Raw genomic sequence first — 24,252 nt, forward strand, 5'->3', positions numbered from 1 at the left:
TCGCGGTTACCACGAGGTTCACACGTGGACAATGGCAACAGGAATCTGATTATTTGGATCTGAGGGTCCGAGATGTGCTGGGAGATGGTCGGGGAAGATAGTCCTGTGATCTAGGGCGAGGGGCACAAACAACAGAAGTAGAGTTGGAGGTCATAGTTGGTGACCTGATATTTTAGATAAAATTTTCTTGATAATATTAGATCTGAGTACAGTACCGTGCATCAGTGTGTAAAATGCTGTAAAGGACCCGGGTGGATTGTTTCATGAATTCAACAGTCAGGAAACTTTTAAGAATTGGAGGTTATGTGAGGTTAAGTGCTACTCAAGCTCTTCTCAGCTTACATTTTAGGATAACTGTCAAATTCTATTACATACAACTAAAAGAATATTATTGAATAATAGTGAAAAGTTATTCAAGAAAATCTTTGGATTTGATTTCACGTTTCGAACACATGCAAATATATCTCAAGATGATGCTTTGCAGCACCGGACCATTCTACCGACGTTCATGTCATGTCATGAATGTGGACGTTCATTCTACCGAAGGGGAGAGTTTGTCAAAGAAGTATTAAAGCTTTGCAAAAACGATAGAGTTGGCCGTTGACTATGACATCATCTCAATATTCTATATTTTGGAAGATAATGTAAAGCGACTTTGAAAGATGACAATGTTTACGACGGTTTGTGTAGAAAGCAATTTGAATCGTGCTAGTAGTACCATTGCGATTTGCTAGTGCCAACATGGTCATATTTTTTCTGTACATGTGGTTGAGAGAAGCTAGGCGTTCAGAGGATTCAGATTTTAATATTGTTTTTTATGGCTGGAAGTAGCAATTTAGGAGACCCAGTTACCAAACATCAACTTAGGGTCCCGAGCGAAAAATATGTTATAAATGCAACACTTTTGATATACAACCACAACAAGCAACCTTCAATAAGCACTAGGGCTCCACCACGGGTGCACTTGCAAATTTATTGTCATTGGCTAGAAGCGATAGTTTTATAGCTATTTACATTACAAGTGTAGTAAGAGCGTTTTTACATCACGCAGGTGAATGTTGTGCAACGAGCGGAAGCGAGTTGCATAATAACCTATAAGTGATGTATACACGCTCTTGCGTAACGTGTAACGTACAAGATTTTACCTGACCCGACAATATACAGGAGGTTACTAACAATATTTTTCATTATCCATTTCACTTATCTTTTAACAGTAACGCTCATTTACAAACAAAAGCTAGGTTAGAAAAAATCTTCAAAACATAACAATAAAATTCAAGCGCACAGCTGATTTCTAGCGTTGAACGTCGTTGGCTCCATAGAGATATATTTTTTAAGTTAAGCACTCAATGCTATTTAAATGGGTTTCATTAAATCACCGAGTAAGTTTTTTTCAACTTTACATCACTCGAGAAGTAAAGAAGTTGTACACACCACGCTTGGGATAGGGAAGTTTAATATGGCGGGTTAGGTCAAATAAATTGCGTTACAACCCTTTCAGATTAGATTGAGTGTTTAACATGCCGACTCATCAGTGGTGAATGAATAAGATGGAAACTGAGTGAGATATCAACCTTTGACTAAAACCTTTGACTAGTCAATGCTAAAACACACTAGTACAGCTTCAGTAACCAATAGTCAATAGATCAACCATGTCTTTAGTCAGGATTTATTACAGCCCGATGATTTTGGCCAGCTGAGTCAAGTGAATTGTTAAAATAGCTATTTGTGCATTTAGTACAGGTAAAATTATACTAAAAAACCAGTAGAAAACATAAAAATTAGTCCATTCATGAAACTTTCAGGAAACGTAGTAATTACCATTAGTTGTTGGAATCTGAAGAGTCCCTAGTGAGTGTGGGGGTGGAAGTACCATTTTATGGGGTTTTAAGTTTATGGGGGTAGTGATTTTGAGAAAATTTTTATTTATGGGATCCAAGCAAGTGGGGTGTCGTTTTAATGTTTCTTAGGATGCAGAATCGAAAAAGAACATAATAAAAGCAATAAAACCGACAGTTTGTCAGAAAAAGACTAATTTATTAATGAAAAACTAAATATGGTAAAATAATCCAGTTAATTAATATCAATCACCTATTACAAAATTAATCATGAGTCTGTGTCACATGTTAAAGTTGTGAGGAAAATTAACCAAGAAATTGGTAGTTACGACTCTTTAACCACCACGTGTCATATTGTTCATCAGCTACTGATGCGTCATCCGACGAAATGGACGATTTTACATACTTGGTCTTATATATTATATCTTCACCCTAAGCTGCAGGATCATCGCCAGAACTGAAATATGTTTCTGCTACCCATCCCCACTACCAAGCTGTCAGTGTCAAGTCAAAACGATGATGGAGAAGAACGATGGAGAGACCCTGACGATTCCATAGAAGGTGATGACGCATCAGTAGCTGATGAACAATATGACACGTGGTGGTTAAAGAGTCGTACCTACCAGTTTCTTGGTAATTTTCCTCACAAATTTAACATGTGACACAGACTCATGATTAATTTTGTAATAGGTGATTGATATTAATTAACTGGATTATTTTACCTTAATTAATTTGTTATATTTAGGTTTTCATTAATAAATTAGTCTTTTTCTGATAAACTGTCGGTTTTATTGCTTTTATTATGTTCTTTTTCGATTCAGCATCCTAAGAAACATAGAAAACGACACCCCACTTGCTTGGATCCCATAAATAAAAATTTTCTCAAAATCACTACCCCCATAAACTTAAAACCCCATAAAATGGTACTTCCACCCCCACAATCACTAGGGACTCTTCAGATTCCAATACCTAATGGTAATTACTTTTCTTCGGTGAGTTTTACCTGTACTAATTAGAGCGCAATGACTGTTTGTGCATAACACACCATGGTGGAAGGACACAGATTAACTTTAGGGTGTCCATAAAAAAACGTTTCAGGACATTGGGCAATTAATCGTCATACCAAAAGGAAGTTTATGTGAAGGTATGTCCGAAAATGCATATTTACCCAGTTATCCGCCATTTTGTTTTTTACACAAAAATATTTTTATCTGTGAAGTTTTCCATTCGATGATTATGAAATTTGGTAACCATGTTAACATACACAAGACCTATTATAGAAAAAATAATAAAGTTGTTCCGATTGTAAATTTCAAAATGGCGGCCGTCTGAATTTCTATAATTTAAATAACTCTAAAACGGCTAACTCTATGAATAAATTTTTTTGTGTAAAAATAAGACAAAGTTAGTGGGGGAACCCTTAATTTTGGCTGGTCTACAGCTAAAAAACGTTCTACAGTGTTTCAGTTATTTGTCGTTCAATATTTTTGATCATGATACCGTTTGATAGGGAATCAAAAATGCTAAAAAAAGTATCCTTGACATTTTTTTATAGATTTAGCCGTTTTAGCGAATTTCCCATATAGGGAATAAGCTATTACCGTAGTACTCATGGTAAGACCTGGACGCGGGACCGATTTTTTTTTCGTTTTGAGGTCCCTAGAGGCCAAAAACACCATCCGTTCAAATTCATATATATATATATATATATATATATATATATATATATTTATATATATTTATATGTGTCCGTCAGCACGATAACTCGAGCAAAAATGATCCGATTTTGACGAAATTTGGTACAAACGTGTAAACGTACGTTTATTCGAACGAGTTCGCGATCCAGCATGATCGGACCATGGGAACGGGGGTTTACGGGGGGTTTTATGGGGTAAAAAAAGGTTTTTCCCATTTTTGACCCAAAAAACATCAAATTTAGCAATTTCTTTCCAAACCATTTTGTAGAGCTTAAAAAAACAAATAATTTAGTATATTGAAGCGTTATTATGCACCTAATGGTTACAGAGAAAATTCCAAAAAATTGTAAATTTAAAATTCCCATGTTATTCTTATGGAGAATAAGTAAACTGTTGTAGTTTTTGCTTGTTTGTGAACATATTTTGATCAAATTTGGAAAATGTTTTTATTTCTTACTAACTATTCACATTTGACAAAAAACCGTTTTACCCTCCCTGATGCAGCAAACCTAAGTACTTGTTAAACTAGTTCTATTTAAATCTGGAATAAATGTTATATTTTTAAGTAGACATTTCAGTGTAAATCCAATCAGTCAAATGGAAATTCGCTTAGTCTGCAGGTTTGCTGCGGCGGGGGTATTTGAGTTATTTAAATTATAAAAATTCAAACGGCCGCCATTTTGAAATTTACAATCAAACCAACTTTATTATCTTTTCTACAATATGTCTTGTGTATGTTAACATGCTTACCAAATTTCATAATCATCCGAATGAAAAACTACACAGATAAAAATAATTTTGTATAAAAAAAATCTGGGGATATTTGGGTAAATATTCATTTTCGGACATACCTTCACGTTAACCTTTTTTCTTCTTTATAGTATGAGGATTCATTTCCCAATGTTCTGAAACGTTTTTTATGGGCACCCTGTATATAAAATCGTAAATAAAATAAAAATTTAATTTAGGATATGTTTGTTGGTGTAGAAACACCATCAGTGAAATCAGCTGATTTAGCGAGCGGAATGATCCATTACCGCTCTAGAGCGTAAATGAGCTAATTTGCGCACTGTTTACAGTTATGGCCATGTGATCATTTCCATGCAGGGTATGCATTTTCCAAGGACCAGTTAATTTAAAACCTAAAGAATGTGCGGCGGTATCAAACCGTATTATTATAGCATACAATAAGTTAGGTAACCGAATATTTAAAACTGAATTTTTGTCTTTGTGATTATTGTAGTTTTGTATAGTCTATTATTTGAAACCTTTTGTTTGTTTTCTATTAGCCTATCTGTAAGATTTACATACTTCCAAATTTTTATGTCGGGCTTTTTTAAAATCCTGGCGATTTTAAAATTGTCTCTTTCATACTCATGCAAATACAGCACTTTATAATACTATGTTTACCATGCATTTGACTTCCATGCACAATTCCAATCTATTTAAATTATTCTAAATTATTATTTCAGTATGATTTGATTTGGGTCTCAAATCACCACAGAAACTAAAAACACAGAACTTGTTATTTGATTTTATTGGGAGGTGTAACACACGCCCTTGGTCCTTTCAAATTGTAGATATAAAGTAAATATCCAATATCTGTATGAATCAACTCCAGCCAATACAAAAAAATTAATCCATCACTTATAGAATGTGCCACTGTCTCAATTCCTTATTTTTACCCTCAGATTTTGTTTCTGAAATAGTCTATGTGACATAAAATATTCTAGAGTTTATTGCATAAAAAATTGACGTATTACACAAAAATCTGTAACTAATATTTTTGCTATGTTTTATTTGACGGGATCATTACAATTGATTAATAATATCTTCTGCTCTAACCCTCATATATCAATATTACAATCATCCAAACACGAGTGCTAAAAATACGTGCGGGAATACAGTAGGTTTGACATTTGTCAATAACCCCCTGTTGGCCTTGCTACGTGTCATTCAAGCTAACGAAGCCACCCGGGTCCCTCTAACTAAACCAACCCCCCCCCCCCCCTCTAGGGCGACAGACGTTGACGGGCTGATTAGGTTATTACAGAAGAGGAAGGTGGCGAGCCAGGCCCTAGAGGCCCCAAGGGCCCTTGTAGAGTCAAGGGCCGGGCCCTCCCGTGAGCCGGGCGCCAATCGCACGTCTCTACACGGACCGTACCCTGAGGGGGGGGGGGCTGTTGAAAATTGATCGAGCGTTTTGATTTCGATCAGCCCTTAATCCATTGTTAGCTTTTGGTGGGGCTGAACCGTCTGTTGGGTCTGGCCCCTGGTTGGGGTGTGTTCGTTGAAAAGGTAGTGCGTAATTTCATTTCTGGTTACTTTTGGGATGGAAGTAGGTATTTCATTCCAAGAGGGGTTTAAAACAAAAATGAACATGAACATGGTTGAATTTAGCGCTTCAAACAACTACTGATTGTTGTAGAATAGTCAACTTTGATCATAATAACGTTAAATCAAATAACGTTAAATCAAAATACACACACTTCTGAAAATTACAATTAAACTGAAATTCTGAAAGTTACAAAAGGTTTATAAAAAAATTGAATGATATATTAACATGTTTATTTAATTAGGGGAGACACTTAATGTTTCTAAACTGCAATGTTTATAAAACTACTAGTTATTATACTGTTCCAGAACTGGGCAGTACCATGCATTTTAACAAATCTTCTTCTATATAAATAAAATTAGAGTTTTGTCTGTACATTGCTCAGAATCATACATTTTTAGGTTATTTTTACGTTTTATACATTAAAGAAGCCGAAACAAGTCTCATCTAAATTTCTGTCTGTCTGTCTGTCTGTCTGACACACTCAAGATGGCATTTTACGCAATCTTCTCTAGGAAAACGAGAGTACCTATCAAGACCCAAGTCATTTTAATGTATTCACTGGATTGGCGAGAGTGTCTTTAGCCATTAAAATATGGTCTCACTACTTTGTAATTAAAATTACGGCCGTTCAAAAATGCAGTTTTGTGCGATTTTTGTCAAGTTTTCTTCCAATTTGTATCACATAATCATCTATGAAACAACGAACAGCTGTTCGGATGAAGATTATTTTTTCTAGCTGTCACTGAAATGTTTACAAATGTTGTTTACAAACACCACAACCATTTCCGATCACGTTTTGAAGGCAAATCCCATCCAAGTGAGATTAAAAACGTTTTTATTACATAAAGGATTTAATTAATCGCAAGTGGAATTATATAGTGTAACCGTAAATTAAATAACTAGGCATCATCCAGGTCAGGAACCAGAAATATGTGTATAAAATTGTTTTGGAGTTTTGATAACCAGAAAGAAGACATTGAATCAAGATTGAATCAGTGTTGTATACGGCTGGGAAACTTAAATTTACTAATGACCGTCGCCAACAGCTTAGAAACAATGTTCCACTCATTGACGGCTCTTCAATGGCGGTTGTGTAAAGTGTAAAGCAAAAAATTACAACTGCAGTGGGTGATTGTAACAGAGGTTTACGGATGATGCTGAACTCGATTTTCCAATGTGTCACTTTCTGTTCCTACCATTGACTATATAAAGTCAATAGTTCCTACTCACCGTGTGATGCAATCGCTGGACCATACAGCCAATAGGCCCATAGCCCTTCTCTTGGGTACGTGTGGTACGTATGCTCACCCAATTATTTATAACAACCCTTTCGACAACGATCCTTGATACCGGTACTTTTCCATAGAATACACGGCCTACCTAGGTACTTAAGAAATAAAATTATAAACGTCCAAAAACCCAACGTTGTGTGATTTTTGTCACATTTCCTTATAATGTTAATATATATACCAGCAACCATTGTTTAGAGAATACGTAATCTATTAAATAACAGATAGTTATGTTGTATAAGGTTTTATTTTTCAAACTGACACCGATAAGTTTACATTAAGAGTTGTGTACAAATAAAGCAATTAATGGGAAATAACTTTGATTGCCGATAACTTTTTACGAGAAAATCCAAAACCAAGAGATCAATAACCTTGATTAACGCATATAATTGGTCGGCTGTACTACAGTTCTTAACTGTAAACGTTGGTTTTTGGTACGGTACTGGTTGTTTTCCTTTTAACCTTTAGTAGCAGCAAGAATCATTTTTACGTACCAACACATCACAGTAATTTACAAATTAGTTATCGTTGGTGTTGCACCTTATTTATTACAGGCGTAGGCCTATTCAATTTAATTGATGTCTTAAATGTATAATTTTTGCCTTTTCTGTCTGGATTCCAAAATGTTATGCTAAGAAAACTATAACGCATTTTAGTAAAACATTTATTCAGCAAACCATCATGAATTGTTCAAACACTTTGAACGTTGTTTATGTATCAATAGTTCGTGGCCTATTTTGGTAATTTTTATTACAAATTACCAATCTAAATCGTCCATAGTAGGCCTACTGTACTTCATTTCATATAGCAAACCGATTCAGATAGCATTTCGACAGAATTTCGAGTCATCTCCGGTCCAAGCAAATATAAATTGTTATGATTAAATTTTATGGCATTAACAACGATTTCAAGTACTAATTTTATATGTACCTTTTTATGCTTAAAGCGTAGCAGATTCCCTAATTAAGTTCGGTATTTTTGTGTGTATGTATGATGGTAACGCATTAATGTCCTTGTTTCTCAATGTTTCACGGAAAGGACAAGAGCGCCTTGATAATGAAAATGTCAACCCGAATAAAGTGTTAAATTAAGAGGTTGAGGTAGTACCTTAAATACTTTTAACCATTATGTTATATTCCTTTAAATTCTGAACAAAATTGTACAAATCTATTTCCGTATATTTACTCTCACCGCTTACACATGATAAAGGTTGTTGACAAACTTATGGGAGAAAGTATGTGTCAGAATGCTGATACCGTTTATTTAGTTTAATCATTGGATATAACATATGGACCAACAAGATCCGGGTGACATTTAATTGCGAAGCATTAGTTTTGGCTTAAAACTGTCAGATACTGTATTTGCGAAGGAATAGTTTTGTCAGCATTTCTGAAAGTATGCAAACCAACTGCTGTGCTTTATATAAGAAGGTTTTAACTGACTATGATAAGATCCCCGTGCGTAGAACGGGCACACAGCTAGTTATAAATAAATACTTACTTTGTAGGCCTTTACGTTTAACCATCGCATCGAATTTGTATACAATAATCTAATTGGGTGATCACTATACAATACAATTTGTATGTTTAGTGTTTGAATATTAAGCGCTCTCAACGGATAATAAATAGGGCCATCCCTAGAAACTTGAATATTAAATTAACCTACACTCATCTCCATTCATACTTGGCTTAAAAATACCTACTTAGTATGATCGCCATTTCAATGAAAAGTATTTAAAGTATTTAACTGTTTCTCACTACCTCATAATATTTAAGACTCAAAATGGAAACTACAATTTGAAAATAAATATATCATTATATTATTTTACAAAACTATAGTTTCTGCTATACACTGTGTAGCGTGTAGACACTTTTTAATCTATTTAAAGTATTTAACTGTTTCTCACTACCTCATAATATTTAAGACTCAAAATGGAAACTACAATTTGAAAATAAATATATCATTATATTATTTTACAAAACTATAGTTTCTGCTATACACTGTGTAGCGTGTAGACACTTTTTCATCTATGGTCGTACATAAAAATATTTTGTAAACCCAACCCAAACCCGATTATTTTGATTTTTTCATTATAGACACCCTTGAGTCGGATTAGTCTAGACTAGATGTTAGAACGCAGACTTCTATTTCGAACTCTCTTTTTCGAATCGTATAGATCGCCAATCCTTCTAGTTCACCAATCCTTTTATAGCTATTTCATAAAACCGCTACTCGATGCTTTCGCGCCTTCTAAAAAAAACAGGTGGTGAGTAAATGGGATGGGTGAAAAAGATTTGGTTTTTATATTATACTAGCTGTAACCCGCGGGCTTTGCCCCGTTTAACTTCTTAATTTTCAAGATGATCTCGTTCGCATGGCTCAATCACGTCCTGGTTGAAGTTCGTTCGCTACGCTCACTCACCTTTAGGTTGGAGCTCGTTCGCTACGCTCACTCACCTTTAGGTTGGAGCTCGTTCGCTGCGCTCACTTGCCTTCAGGTTGGCTCGTTCGCTACGCTCACTTGCCTTCAGGTTAGCTCGTTCGCTACGCTAACTCACCTCCAGGTTTAAGTTCGTTCGCTACGCTCATTTACCTTTTGGTTGCAAATTAGCTGTTGTCATAAATGTAAAAGAAATATTAGTGCTGCACCCTGTTGGTAATCCTTGTAACTTTAATGCTATTGAACATCATAGAACAGAACCAACTTGTTTAATTGAAACAGCTGTTAAGATTCATTTATTCCATTTCTCATAAGGTTAACATGAGAAACTCCAGAGCCACTGGGACGGAGCCCGAGAGTCCGATCTGAATAAAAACAACTTAGTTTTCCTATTTAATGCCTAAAGAATCAGTGTACCAAATTTCAGCCTCCTAGGTAAATCGGAAGTGGGAGAATTAGTGATGAGTGAGTCAGTCAGTCAGTGAGGGCTTTGCCTTTTATATATATAGATAGGTTAAGACTATTGGACGACCATTCTCGCGTATTTACTTGATTTCCTTTTTTGTTCATAACTAACAGACCTCCGCACAGCCCCAAGTACCAGACAAAGCAACTGCAGCTTTATTAATCTGTATAATTGAATAGTAAATGTCTAGTCTAGTGTTTTTTCAATTACATAGAGTGGTTATAAAGATGTGAAAAAATATCACCTAAACTAAATCTCATTCCATCCTATTCCATTTCATCTCGTTTTATCATCCTAACCCATTCCATTTCATCTCATCTCGTCCGGACCCATCTCATCACATTGCAATTTGTAAATAAAACGGGTCTTTTTCCGAAGAGGGCCGCCACTATTTAAACTGTGGATAACCCACAGTTTAGGTTAGGTGATTTTTGAGTTTTTGTGATTATTTCGGTTCAATAAATTTAAAAAAATGTGAGTAAAGCTATAAACTAACCTAACGTAGCCTAAGTTGTGGTTATTCCAAAATTTAAAAAGTGCAAATCCTCTTCTGAAAAAGAACCAATAAGGGGTATGTAATATTATACTGACATCTGGTATAATATTACAATACAGAAACCGTATTCTAAAGCACTGTAATGCACAGCTGCCAGTCAAGCCATTATACTGGATCACAGTTGGTATATTACAACGATGACTGGATTGGTATACTACATCTGGTATAATATTACAATACAGTAACCGTATTCTAAAGCACTGTAATACACAGCTGCCAGTCAAGCCATTATACTGGATCACAGTTGGTATATTACAACGATGACTGGATTGGTATACTACATCTGGTATAATATTACAATACAGTAACCGTATTCTAAAGCACTGTAATGCACAGCTGCCAGTCAAGCCATTATACTGGATCACAGTTGGTATATTACATTAATGATAACTGGATTGGTATACTACATCCGGTATAATATTACAATACAGTAACCGTATTCTAAAGCACTGTAATACACAGCTGCCAGTCACGCCATTATACTGGATCACAGTTGGTATATTACATCAACGATGGCTGCCTAACCTACGATAGGGCTCCATCAAACTCGTATTTGTGTTGATGTAATAGTTTCTGGTTCATTAGCCCCAGTGAGAAGGGTGGCTTTCATGTATTGTGCTCACCCTCGTTCACCCTAGCGGGGAGGAGACAGTTTTTTGTTCCCTCCCCCCCCCCCGGCAGCGCATGCGACCCTCCATAGTTCCATGCAAATGGGCTTTGTTTGCCCCGGTCACTCCATTTCCCCGTCATCGAGTACTTTCAAAATAAAATCCATTCTGAAGCAGTTTTAAATGGGGCGTGACTACTGAATATGGTGATTTGGACCTGATGAAAATCGGATCGAGTTGCACGTGCTATTTTTGCTATGGATTGTTTTATTTTTCTACTAACAGCGTTTACAATGTTTTTCAGACATTTGCGGCTCTATTACAAAACTAACCCTGAACACCAATCATAAGCTCAAACTTGAACTTTAAACAAATGCAATATTCGTTAGTTAACCAAAGTTTACTTAAATGTGTGGATGTTAGGCCTAATAAGTGTTTTCCGAATATGTCAATGATTCCCCGAAACAAATCAGTTAGAAAAAAATATATATTTGTTAGCTAAGTCCACGTTTTAAACCCGGAATGCAATGTGACAAGCCTTTTTGGTTAACTGAAACTGATTCCAATCAAATAAATATAATCTCCTAAAAAAACTTGTGTAGTAGACACTTGTCCAGTCTATGTTCGTGGTAATTTGGAGGCGTTACAGCAACTGTAGTAAATAATGACTTAGATTGAAGTACTGTAATTTACTAGTTATTTTCGAACGAGACTCCGTTTTGCCTGAATTTTAACTACACTTACAATATCTTAAAAACGTGATTTATCATAATTTACAAGCAAAATTTTAGAATGATACACACTGAAACACTAATCGACTTTTTATGAAGAGGTGGCTTGTGTTAGATTTCTTAAAATTTAGTGCCTACTGAAAAATATTAAAAAATTGATGTCTTAATGTTTCAAAATTTAAGGTTAGCAGTAAAACTAAGATAAAACTGTGTTCGTCAATCCTCCATTTGATATGAATATATAATTATGTGTAACTGAAAATACGTATATGTAATATAACTAAAATATGAAAATGTGTAACTATCTGATAACCAAACTCGAATAAAACTTACGTTTAAAAATGCACGCTTAAATTTCTAATTTTAAACTTGGGTTATTAGATATATATTAATATTGGCGTGTGGTGTATTAACTATACATACCTTATGAATGTATAAACAAACAGCTTTACACATCGTTTGTAAACTAACCAAATAACTTAAATAAAAAGCTCCTAAAATTTAGTTAAAAGCAGATGGTAAACATTAAAATTACAAAGAATACATTTCAGATGCGATTTGAGTTTCGAAACGCAAATATCGGACAGCAATCAACTCCACCAAGATTATCCGCTCTGGGTGAAATTAACAGGGTAGAAACAGGAAACTAATCTACCATAGAAGGATCAGGATCGATCCAGGAACCAAGGATAAACCGGTGTTTCCATGGCAACGCTACGTATACTGCTCATCCCAGGATATTGCGATATTACCAGCCCGGCCAACCTACACGTGCAATACAGTAGTAACATCAGCTGATAACGTGACAAGTTTTATTCGTATGTATTTGAGGTCACAAATATTATTGGTGTTAATAAAATATTTTCAATTAATAAATTTTAGAGAACAAAATAAAATATTTTCAAGTGGTCCATTAACTACATGATAAATTTCAAGTTGGTTTTACATGTTAGAATATAAGTTATTACTTTTGTAATTGAAACAAATCTGTCAGCAGTTATGTAAAATGAAACAATTATACAACTTATCTTTAAATCCTTAATACATTCCACAAAAATGGCAAGAGATTAATGTTTTAAAACAGTTTTATGTTTACAGCCAGAATCGTAAATGATTTTTAATTCAGATTTAGGAGAGAAAAATGGTGTATTAAGCTCAATATTTATCATTTGACTGATTTTGGATTAGATGAATTTGTATCTGCAAATACTCAATTTAAAGTAATTGTTAGTTAACTTATTTGCATCACCTGTTGGTTATTCCGCATTTTACAGCTATATGTCATAGGTGATTAACTTATTTTACTGGGGAAAGTTTACCATTACTCCCATTCGTCATCCATGTTTGGTTTACAATAATAGTGTACCAAGTTAAGCTGCGTCCATATATAATTTGTATCAATATGTATTAGTAAAGGGTTGTCAGTTGACAAATGTTGGATTCATTATTAAGATGCACAGCTGTCACTGATCTTGTCGTTAAGTTGGTTGGTAGGAATATGAAATGTATTGGCAATAAATGTAAACAAGTGGCTGACAAAGAATAAAACATTCATCTCAAGTAATTATGAAAATGTCAACCTAATCAAGACAAAATAATTTGAATTATCATCAGATAATTAGACGTTGGTTTTCGATAAAGTACAAAATCCACTCATAATTGGCACTGAACTTGACTGAGGCGACCCTTTTGTAAGAGGCTTACGCTTTCCGTCGCAGAATTATTTTGTCTTATTATTTCTGCGAATTAATATCATCATTAATATCATTCATGCTCTCCATCATAAGGTAAAATTTGGTTAAAGGCATTTTTGTGTTAAGCATACAACAAAATTGTTGAGGGGTTTTGATCGCTTTCCAATCAATTACTTAATCAATTACTAAAACTATTAAGCTCTAATTTCCTAAAAATATTTTATGGACACATTTCAAATTAGTAGCAAACACATGGGATACTACTTCGGTATAGAGTTTGGAGTGTGAAAGTAGTTGAAATATGAACTAAAAACTTATAGTTTCGCATAATATAGTTTCAAGCATAAATTTATTAAATAGTTTTAAACACTGGAAACACACAAATTTAAAAAGGGTTCACCGAGAAATACATGCTCAAAATTTTTCTTCAATATTTAAATAGTTATACAGTTTTGAAACTTGACCATGTGTAAAACATTGAACATAATAATTATGTTCAATGTTTTACACATGGTTTTGTGTAAGGAATTATTCCTTACACAAAACTAACTAGACAAACCTCAAAGAAGTCGCGGCAGTTTATCCTCTAGGATGGAAAATCCATGATTATGGATGTTTCTAAACATTCTTGCCACCAAGACTGATTGTACGAAATAATATATAGGTTACATATCCCTGTCCGTCTTCACTCTTGAAAATAGTCTGGGGGTGACGTTATGTTCATATTTACACACAAATGCATTTTAAAACTTGTAAGATATACATTACTTACGACAATTAAGCTCAAAATTCTCAATGGTGATATCAGGACAGCGTACTAGTGAAGTATATTCACAAAATTGGCTTCGTCATGGTTCTTGAGTACACAAAACACGAACACGACACGTTGACATAAGAAATAGATATTTGTGTAACTAGTGTGGGCGAAGTTTTCACTCGTGTTACACATTATATTTTTCCTAAAGTTAATCATATAAATAAATAGCCTTTCAAACACTATAACACGTATTTAGGTTAGGTTTAATAGTCAAAGGTTAAATCAAATCCAAACATTGAACGAAATGGGAAACGCTGCACCAGCTGATCGTAGTTGTAATATGTGTTGCCAGCTTATTTTCAAGCGTACACGGATTACTTGCATAATAAAAGCACACTGTTGTGTTGTTTGGTTGGAATACTGGTGTGCGCCAAAGTAAAAACGGTGGCTGTCTGTACTATAATCTGTGCAAGGAAGCCCACTTTGTCGGGTGGCTGTAGAAAAATGATACTGTTGATGCGAAAAACACATACGGCTTTATCTATAGCTCAGGGGCTCAAAAATGAATTTTAATAAAAAAAAAACTGTAAAAGCCATGCCACATTTATTCGCGAACAACCTGACACAGGTTGTACAGCGGACAAGACGGAACTATCCATTCAACCGTCTTGTTCTTTAATATTGGGATTTGACAATGGGTCTTTGACCCGAAAATAGACATCCTTAGACTAAATACTGAAGACGGACAGAGGTATGTAACCTATATATTATTTCGGAAGTTTAATTTTCGTTATATCGATTGTACTTATGGATCAACTCATAAGCCAATTAAAAAGTTGATTCCGCATACCGGTAAAATAAAGGAGGTTAGTTGTTTTTGTTTAAGTTTATTTCCTCTGGTATTACATAACCAACCAGAAGAGCACCTATTGTACATGTACAATACACCTTGGAACAAATTATACACGTTTAATTCATCAGCACCCTCTCAATAATATAAAACACAGTTCCAATTATTGCAACAGGACACTTCTACTTGGGCTATTCAAACACAACGGCGTTACTAAATTAAACATCCGATAGGTGCTGCATCACCGAAACAAGTCCTGAAAGGATCGTTATCTAAACAGGTGACTCGAACAGGATCAGGCCGGGGATTAGTGGCGATAAAAACAGTGACCAACAAAATCGACCGTGGCTTTAATGCTTAATAGACACGGGTCGTAGTCAATTATCTCAGATCGCGGCGCCTCCTGACGTCATGGCACTCGGCTAGTTTGCATTGGAAATGGTTAAGGCCTGAATGGGTGTTGCTTACAGCCGTTATCGAGTACCTGTCAAGTGAGTCCATTTGGCTCAAGTAAATCCTATTAGAGTTCCGAGACTGTCAGACGCTGAATGGATCCATCATTGATACCTGTCTGTGTCAGTCGCATTCCGACGGATAAACTAGACGTTGACGAGAAGTATAAGTAGGCCTAGATGATCACTCTGGCTTCAGCTCACTGTTACGTACTCTGTAGCTCGTGCAACAATGTAAGCATAGCCCTAATATTGACGTAGACGAAAAGTGTATCGTATAGTTCAGGATCACTGGCGATCATTGTACAGTACTTTAGCTGTACTGGCATTGTAACTTTAAGCGATTACAATTCACTCACTAGAGCCAAAAAGCCAAGGACCGTAGCATATCTGTTCCTACCCAAGAAGAACAGCCACTTCTTGCTTCCTTTCCCTTTCACTCAACACTGCCACTATCTGGTTTACTGTATATAGTACAGTTCTACTGTCACTGTCATCCTTAAGAGAACGCGACAAGATACTCCGGCGTCAAACTGATTTGAATAATGATATCACAGACCAGCCACGCTGAGCACTAGAATGTGAAAAACAATCCCGGGCTCGTGCCTAGTGTCCTAGGACAAAAAGGTTCTATGGTATAAACCTTGATAGGGCGCACGCAGAGTAAACAACCGCAACTTAATCGCACTCGCAAACTCGCATCTCAGATTGAACACAAGGGAAGGGTGGGTCTAAACATCGTTTTGAGGAAATCCAGGAATTTGGCGTTTCAATTAGAGAGCCTGACGATACTACTATTTAGTAGTTTTTTTTACAAAATCTTAACATACGAAGATAAACTCCACAAGCACCCACTCGAGGTATATGACAGGGAGGTCTCGAGCAAGGATCACGTCTCGAGGTAGTAGACGTGGAATAAATAGGCATTGCAATGTTTTGTCTCTTATCTGAAAACCCACAAACAAAGCATAATGATAAAACAAATTTCCAAACAATTACTTACATGTCATTGTCAGATTGGGAGAATGTTCCATTTGGAGTATCTCAAGGATCAATTCTGAGACCGTATGAATTCATTTTGTTTGTAAACGACCTTGGGAGTGTATCAAAATGGTTCATATTTCTGTATGCAGGATTCACAGGAATTATTTGCAAAGAGAAAAAACATGTTTATATTCATCGCACCATCGCCAGAGAGCTCCATGGGGGGGGGGGGTGACTATCGTGACGAGTATTGAACGATACTTTTTATCACGATGAAAAAACTAATTCATCGAACTAAAAAAAATTATCTGATATTTCGTAATCAATTCATTTTTTAAATCTAAACACAATACGGCTGTACAATTAATTTTAGTGAAAAATTCTGCTGATTGTAACTTTGTAGATGTCAGGCAAAGTGTTGTTTGTGTGGCGAAAGTAATGTTTATGTCAGAAAAGTCAGCTGATCACTATTTACTTTTGGTGTATGGAAATTGAAGATTTTCAAAGATCTTAGCTGTATGGAAATGGGCTATTTTCGAATACAGAGTGATGAAAATATATTTTTACAATCGGCTAACATTCAATATTCAAAACCCTACTAAAACAAATTTTTAATCAACGACATTTCAATTCTTATTAGATTTCTTTCTAGAATCGCATCGACACGAAAGGCAACCTCGGAAATCCTCCACAGCCTACTATTTGATCCATAGAAGCATTACTAGCAAAACATCATAATAGTGTAAATAAACCACATAGCCTAGACTAAATAATAAAGCAAAACGCTGTTTTAGTGGAGCAACGGCACATAAAAACAAACAAAAGCTCAGTTTCTGAAGAGATGCAAACGGGGAAACTGTTGCTGTTTGCGTGTTGATTTCACTAGTTGTCTACATGTTGTCTAACTAGCTAATGGCTAATGTAACCTGCCCATTACACCCATTGTCCATTACACATCGCAGGGCCACACCTACAGGCGGATATTAAATGCATTAAACCAGTTTGTTATCCTCATCATCTTGCCCGTCCCCCGTAGTGCTTTGCTTCTACTCTACTATTTTTAATTCTTCTGGCACCAAGGAAAGGGCGATGGGTGGATCCGTGGATCACTCAACGGCTTGTTACGTGTTGTCCATACGAAAATAGGGCTGTTTGTTAGTATAATTAGTTAGGATTTATGAACTATGTCTAATATTTATCCGCTTTAGTTGAATATGATGTTATGATAATTATTATATTAACCACGAATTTTAGAAAAGAAACGGCATATGGATCGTAACACAAACAAATGATGTAAATAGTAAACATGATCCATATATAAATTCCAAAGTTATCATGAACTTTTGAGGAAACTATAAGTCACACCCCCATAAACCATATACTTAAAACGTTCGTCATGACGAGAAACCTTGCTCAAAACAATCCATTATTTCATAAATTGCTGTTTAAGGTCGTAAATCCTTTCTAAAGGGAACTTTCCCTATACCTAATGTTAAGAATACCCCAGCTGTACTTATTTGTTTGTTATTCTTTCAATTTATTACCTCTAAAATCAGGTGTGATTATTTGTTTGTATTACTATATTCTGTTTTGTTTATTTCAGCTTAAAAGTTTTTTTAATACTTATGAAGTCAAACCATGGTTGAAGCCTTCCACGATGAAGTCAAACACGAAGCCCATAGGTAGTAACAGTTAGTTTAAGTTAATAATGTTTACTTTCGGGCCAGGGACATCTTTGTTTATGTTTATGATCCATACCGTTTCTGTTAGAATATTCGTGGTAACAGGGTGTAATTTTAACCCTAATTATGAGTGTAAAAGGTGACCGTGGTACAATAGAGTGAGTTCTAAGCTATCTTACGTAGCTCTATTACATTTTGAGATCAGCTGTTCAGTCAGGACTAATTTACTATTTATTAAAACCCAACAATCAAGTAAGTTGGGTCTAGTGTTGAAACCATGAAACAGTTTCTGACTTTTCTTTGGATAAACCCGAGAACCTTTTGATTTCTAGCTATAGGCCTAGGCCTCATCTTTTATGCCAAAGCTAATTGAATAAATCTAACTAATTAAGACCAATAAGACCAGGCGAACGTTAAAAATGTACTAGATCAAAGTAAAATAGAGTCTTTATTATACAGGTATATCATTTTCCAATTGAACAATCCTCTTACTAAGGGTTACTTTTGTAAAATTTCAACTCTATGTTCTAATTTTACAGAACTGATGATCCGACGGAATCTACAAATCTATGGTTATGGTTATGGTTTTTATCGTTGCCTACGGTTAAAAGTTACTGTTGTTATATTGAACTAATTTAAACCTGGGAGTAAAATTAGAGAACCTGGGAGTAAGAATTAAGAGTATCAGGATCATACCATGTTATCAAGTGATGTAAAAAAAGAGCAATGGGAATATTGGGAATGCACTATCGTAAATTATTAGTTTTTAAAAACCAGGCGATATTCTCAACGACAGTGCATTCTAGTGGTGACTTGCCAAACTACAAATCACTAGCGTCGGTAACATAGATTATTATATTGAATTTGGAAGAACAGCAGGAAGAACAGTATGATTATAACCATTTATAACATAATTTTAAAGTGTAGCATTGAATATAAAAATAGTCTATGGTAGTAGCTACAAATATACAAAACAATAATACAAAGAAAGACTTTTTTTAAATTGTGAGGATTTTATACAAATGTGAACCATTTACCTAAAGTGTGTCAAGATGACTGAACTTGTACAGTATTAAAAAAAACAAGCCCATGGGGCGTAGCCCAAGGGAAATATGAAAATTAAATGATATAATATTCCATTGTCTTCCATTTGTGAGCTATGTTTCAAGTTTCAAGTCTCTAGCTCATTGGGAAGTTTGTATAAAATCAATTGCAAAATTTGTACCGGACAAGAAAGCGAACTAATAAAAACGTTTTAAAATTATCAATTTCACACTACACACAACAAATGTTGTTTATAGTGCTTTATCCTTTATAATCACAGATGTGGGATAGCACTATATTTGGACAAGTGTTAAATTAGTTCCTAGATATAAAATAATGTATATGAACTTTGTTGGTGTTGGTGTTGGTGATTTATTCAAAAGTGTTAGTGACCTTTTTATTCCACTAACATTTCTTATCCATGAAAAAACATAGGTAGTCAAAATGCAAAAATTACAGTTTTCAGCAAATTTTCCTATAGATAAGTACCGTACATATTAATTAAAGTAGGTGACATGGTAAGACCTGGACCTGGTACCGATTTTGATGAAATTTAGCTTGAACGTGTATGGCGTCGGCGTGATAAGATTTAATGAGTTTGCGAACTAGCATGATCGGACCATGGGAACAGACTTTACAAACGTTTTTATGGGGCTTAAAAAACAAATAATTTAGTATATTGAATTGTTTTCAGTAGAAAATTCCAAAACACTACATTAAAAATTCCCATGTAATGCTATTCTTACGGAGAATAACAAATGCAAAAACTTTTGTAGTTTTTTGATTGTTTATGAATATATTTTGATTAAACTCGGCAAATTTATTTATTTTATTCCAAGTGATTTATATTTTACAATAAACACACTTTTTACCCTCCCTGTAGCAGCAAACCTAGGTACCGTACTTGTTAAACCTAATCTTACTTAAATAGATTTAAGGGAAAACCAAATCAGGCAAATGTAAATTTGCTTAGTCTGGAGGTTTACTGCGGTGTCGATATATTATGTTTTTGATATTTTTTCTACCTGTATACTTTACTGGGATAACAAAATCATGATGATACTTAACAGAGTCAAATATTTACTAACAAAAGTTACTAAATAGATCTACTATTATGATAAGTTATGCAATATTTTATCTTTACTACCAAACCATTTCCCCCTCTTTAGAGTGAAGCAAAGTTTGTAGCTATGGAATCATCAGAACTAATGTTAGTTTTAGTTGGGTACCTATATTAGTGTCTTTGTTAGTCTTAAGAAAGAGTTGTTTTTGACATGTGAGGTACAAACAACCTATATTTGAATTTAGATTTACTGAAATACCAGTAGTTTATAGACATCAATGTAAATATGGAGTAGCATGTTTAGTTGAATGGAACTCCCAATGACTCTGCATGTGGTTCAAGTTATATTTTTTCTTTTAGTTTGGGTGCTGTGATTCAAAAAAGAAAGAAAACTGCATATTTACAGCAGCACAGTGTCAAGAAAACACTAGTTTTGTCAGTGTACTTTAGTTTTAGTTTAGGCCTAAGTCTTGACATTATTCGTTTTGAAGAACAGATTGTAAAAGAACCCTTTCAAATACAGTAAAGATATTTTTTTATTGTTGATTAAAACATAGGGCCGCCTACTTGTAAATATAAAAAAAAATAGGACAATCACCGGCAGTCTTGATAATTACGTTAATAAGCTAGAGCTATTCTAAATTTGAAATAAAATTTTAGTATAGTCAAATAAACAGAATATACCACTTTTGCAACCAAGTATATTAAACATGGTCATTCATTCAAGGTTTTATTCAAGAACTAATACAAGGAAGGGTTATTTCATCAAAAAGATGTGATCACAAAATCAATTTTGAATCATTTACTTATATGCTATGTTTGACAATTAGTTGGCTTTTTCAATTTGACTTGATCGAAAGGTTGACATGTCTACAATAATCTGAGATTGGCAGCAGCACATTCTGTCAATGTCACCTCAATTTAACTACCCTCATTTTTATCTAAACTTTCTCTGATTCTGTATGGCTGATTTAACATGGGAACAGAATGTCTACTTGTAAAAAAAGTTAACTAAAGCTCTTTTTTTAGAAAGAATGACGCAGCTTCTCCTCTCACAAAAAGAAAGAGAGAAAACATCAGCAGGTTGGACCTGAGGGTCGGTCTTGTCATACACGTAGAAGAACATCCCATCTTCAGGGACTTCTACCTCATACATGTGGATGTTGGAGGTCACATTCCGAGGAGATCGGTGAGCTTACTTTTGATTAAAAATGCTGGCAAGTTGGGCCAGAGAAAAGGTGTTTTCATTCTATCCAGGCCTGCGGTTTTTATGTGTCTCGCTATGGACTCGATAGATAATCGTGCCCCCAACTTTTTTCTTGTGGTGACATTTTTCTCTTCCTTGTCCAACAAACCTAAAACCTCTTGCACCCCTGGGCCCATTTATAAAAGCGGCCCTGATTCTATCCTCAGGGAGTTCTTCCATATACAAAGGAATGAATGCTTATTCGCTTCTCTGTGGTTTAACCTCATCATGTTCATGTAGTACTCTAGGTTAAATTCCTAGGAGATTGCTGAGTTTGCTTTTAATGGAAAACTCTAAGGTATCACAAATTGTGGATATTTATAGGCATGCACTGTGGATGCGATACTCCCTGGTGTGGATTAACGTCCGCACGAGTGAGTACCACGACTATCCGCAGTACTATCCTTATAATTAGACCAATTCGTATATAGCAAGGCAAAAATGTGGTTCGGATTCCACTATGAACTGTAGGTCCCTTAGTTGTTATTAGCTGTATGGGCTATTAATTAACAAACTGTGTCTAAGGAATGTCGGCCTTAGTCACTAACAAGACTACAAGATCGCGCCACTCATCCTACACTCATCTCCATTCATACTTTGCTTAAAATACCTAATTCGTATGGTCGCCATTTCATTGAACAGTATTAACAGTATACTATATAAGAGACAATGATTGGTCTTTTCACTCATATCTAGGATCAACATACCTTCAGATGACAACTTGTTACCTCAAGACTATCATTTAACTGATTTGATACATGTTTTCATTTGTAAATTAAGTTACCTCAATGCAACTTAGTAAACTGTAATGTTTGTTAGTTACCTTGCAATGCACTTAAGGTGTGTTGGGAATGAACTTCGCTTCTTGAACTTAAATACTGCATTCTCCTTCTTTTACTGCTTACTTCTATATAGGCCTAGTTGTATATAGTTTGTGTAAATAATTCATTGTCTGTAGATCAGTCCCCTGGTATGTCATCAGGAGCGAATAGAGCTCCTCAACCACAAGGTCGTCGTCGTCTGCAACATGAAGGAGAAAGTCAAGGGTCTGCTGTCAGACTGTTTTGTAATGTACGCCAAGTTCCAAAAGGGGGGAGAGTACATTCGACCACCAGCCAAGTCCCATCCTGGGGACCGAGTTTTTGCGCCTGGATATCCATTTGATCCTCTTCAGGTCGGTGTAATTGTCTAATCTAAGACCTCAACTTAATATAACTTAGCAAGATGCTGTTTTCAAATAGACCTACGTGTAGATTTGCACATTCACGCAAAAAGATTCCTAGTAGTTTAAAGTGAATAAGGTTGAACAAGAGTCAAGTACTTTGTGTGGACAAAACATTCAAGATTTTAAACTACCATCTTTGTTCCAAAGGACTGGCCATTCCTACCAAACGGCACGGAGCTGTTTAAGGCAGCTACTAGAAAACTCAGAGTTTCCACGAGCAGAACAGTGAAGTATAACAAGACTCTACTGCAAACAGAGCATTATGGGAACATTACGACACATCAGCTCGGTGGGTGTAAGATCAGAATAGGACTGTGAATCTGGTAAAGACCCCTCAAACAATCTTTGTAACTTCTTTTATACGTTGAAACTAAATAAACAGATTGACTGGTTCAGCTTTTTACCTGCTATTATCTGCCTATTTTAAATATTAGAAATATTTAACAGCTTTTTTAATCTATAAAGCCGTGTTTACACTAAACCAGGTGGCGGGAACGCTACCTGCCTCTGGTAACTAAAAATACACTAGAGGAAGGTTTCCAACCTGTCCTATAAACTGCCTGCTCTTATGGCCCTGTGTTAACACGGCTTAAGATAACAAATAGGATCCTATTCCTATCTCAAATAATTGTTGTTTTACTATGTTGTGTAACATTAAAAAATTGTTTGCATTCTGACATTTTTTCTTTTTACATTTTCAATACCAATCAGTAGAGATGACATTTTTTTTACAGAATTAACTGATAAAAAAAAATAAAAATAAACACATCTAACTTAAAAAAATAAGGTTGCCAATGACACAGAAAAATATACACATAAAATAATTGTCAAACTTGTCTAAATTCTTTAAATGTACAGTGCCTAAGGTCTTGCTCTATAAAAAATTGAACACTAAAGTTTTTTTAAGGATTTTTGTAAACCTTATCAAACAATTTTCAGCCTGATAATTGCTAATTATTTAATAAGTGATACGGGACCATAGCAGCAATTGCTGCTTTTTGGTTATGTGGCCTAAACCAATTGAAATTAAATACACACCTTTTTAAACATTTAGTCCCCTAACACGATGCATTTCAACACTGCATTACCATTCTAACCTAAAAACAGTACACTAAAATCAATAAACATAAAAATATGCAATATTTACATCAGCTGGTATTTTTAAAAGAGCTTATAGAAACACTAGAAAATGACTGGATTTTTTTACGGCCTGTGGGGCAGAGCAGGGGTGATTTTTATCACTACTGATATTTTTCCCACAGTCTTCGGACCTTAAGCTTTAAAATGAATCC

At 35.0% G+C, this 24,252-nt stretch overlaps 1 protein-coding gene across 1 annotated transcript in view; it reads left to right on the forward strand.

Moving 5' to 3' along the window:
• LOC128993013 (tyrosine--tRNA ligase, cytoplasmic-like) overlaps positions 1 to 23,317 on the forward strand; it is a 39,248-nt gene extending 15,931 nt beyond the window's left edge. Inside the window, exons 2-4 of the mRNA XM_054416764.1 lie at positions 21,519 to 21,678; positions 22,694 to 22,909; positions 23,108 to 23,317. Of these exons, the coding sequence (XP_054272739.1) occupies positions 21,519 to 21,678; positions 22,694 to 22,909; positions 23,108 to 23,278 (547 nt within the window). The 3' untranslated portion in view covers positions 23,279 to 23,317. The remainder of the gene's footprint in view (positions 1 to 21,518; positions 21,679 to 22,693; positions 22,910 to 23,107) is intronic.
• The last annotated feature ends 935 nt before the right edge of the window (positions 23,318 to 24,252 follow it).

This window comes from Macrosteles quadrilineatus, unplaced genomic scaffold, assembly GCF_028750875.1.
Source record: "Macrosteles quadrilineatus isolate MER2022 unplaced genomic scaffold, UCM_ALF_1.0 Scaffold_4__1_contigs__length_99947679, whole genome shotgun sequence".
Classification (NCBI taxonomy): Eukaryota; Metazoa; Arthropoda; class Insecta; order Hemiptera; family Cicadellidae; genus Macrosteles; species Macrosteles quadrilineatus.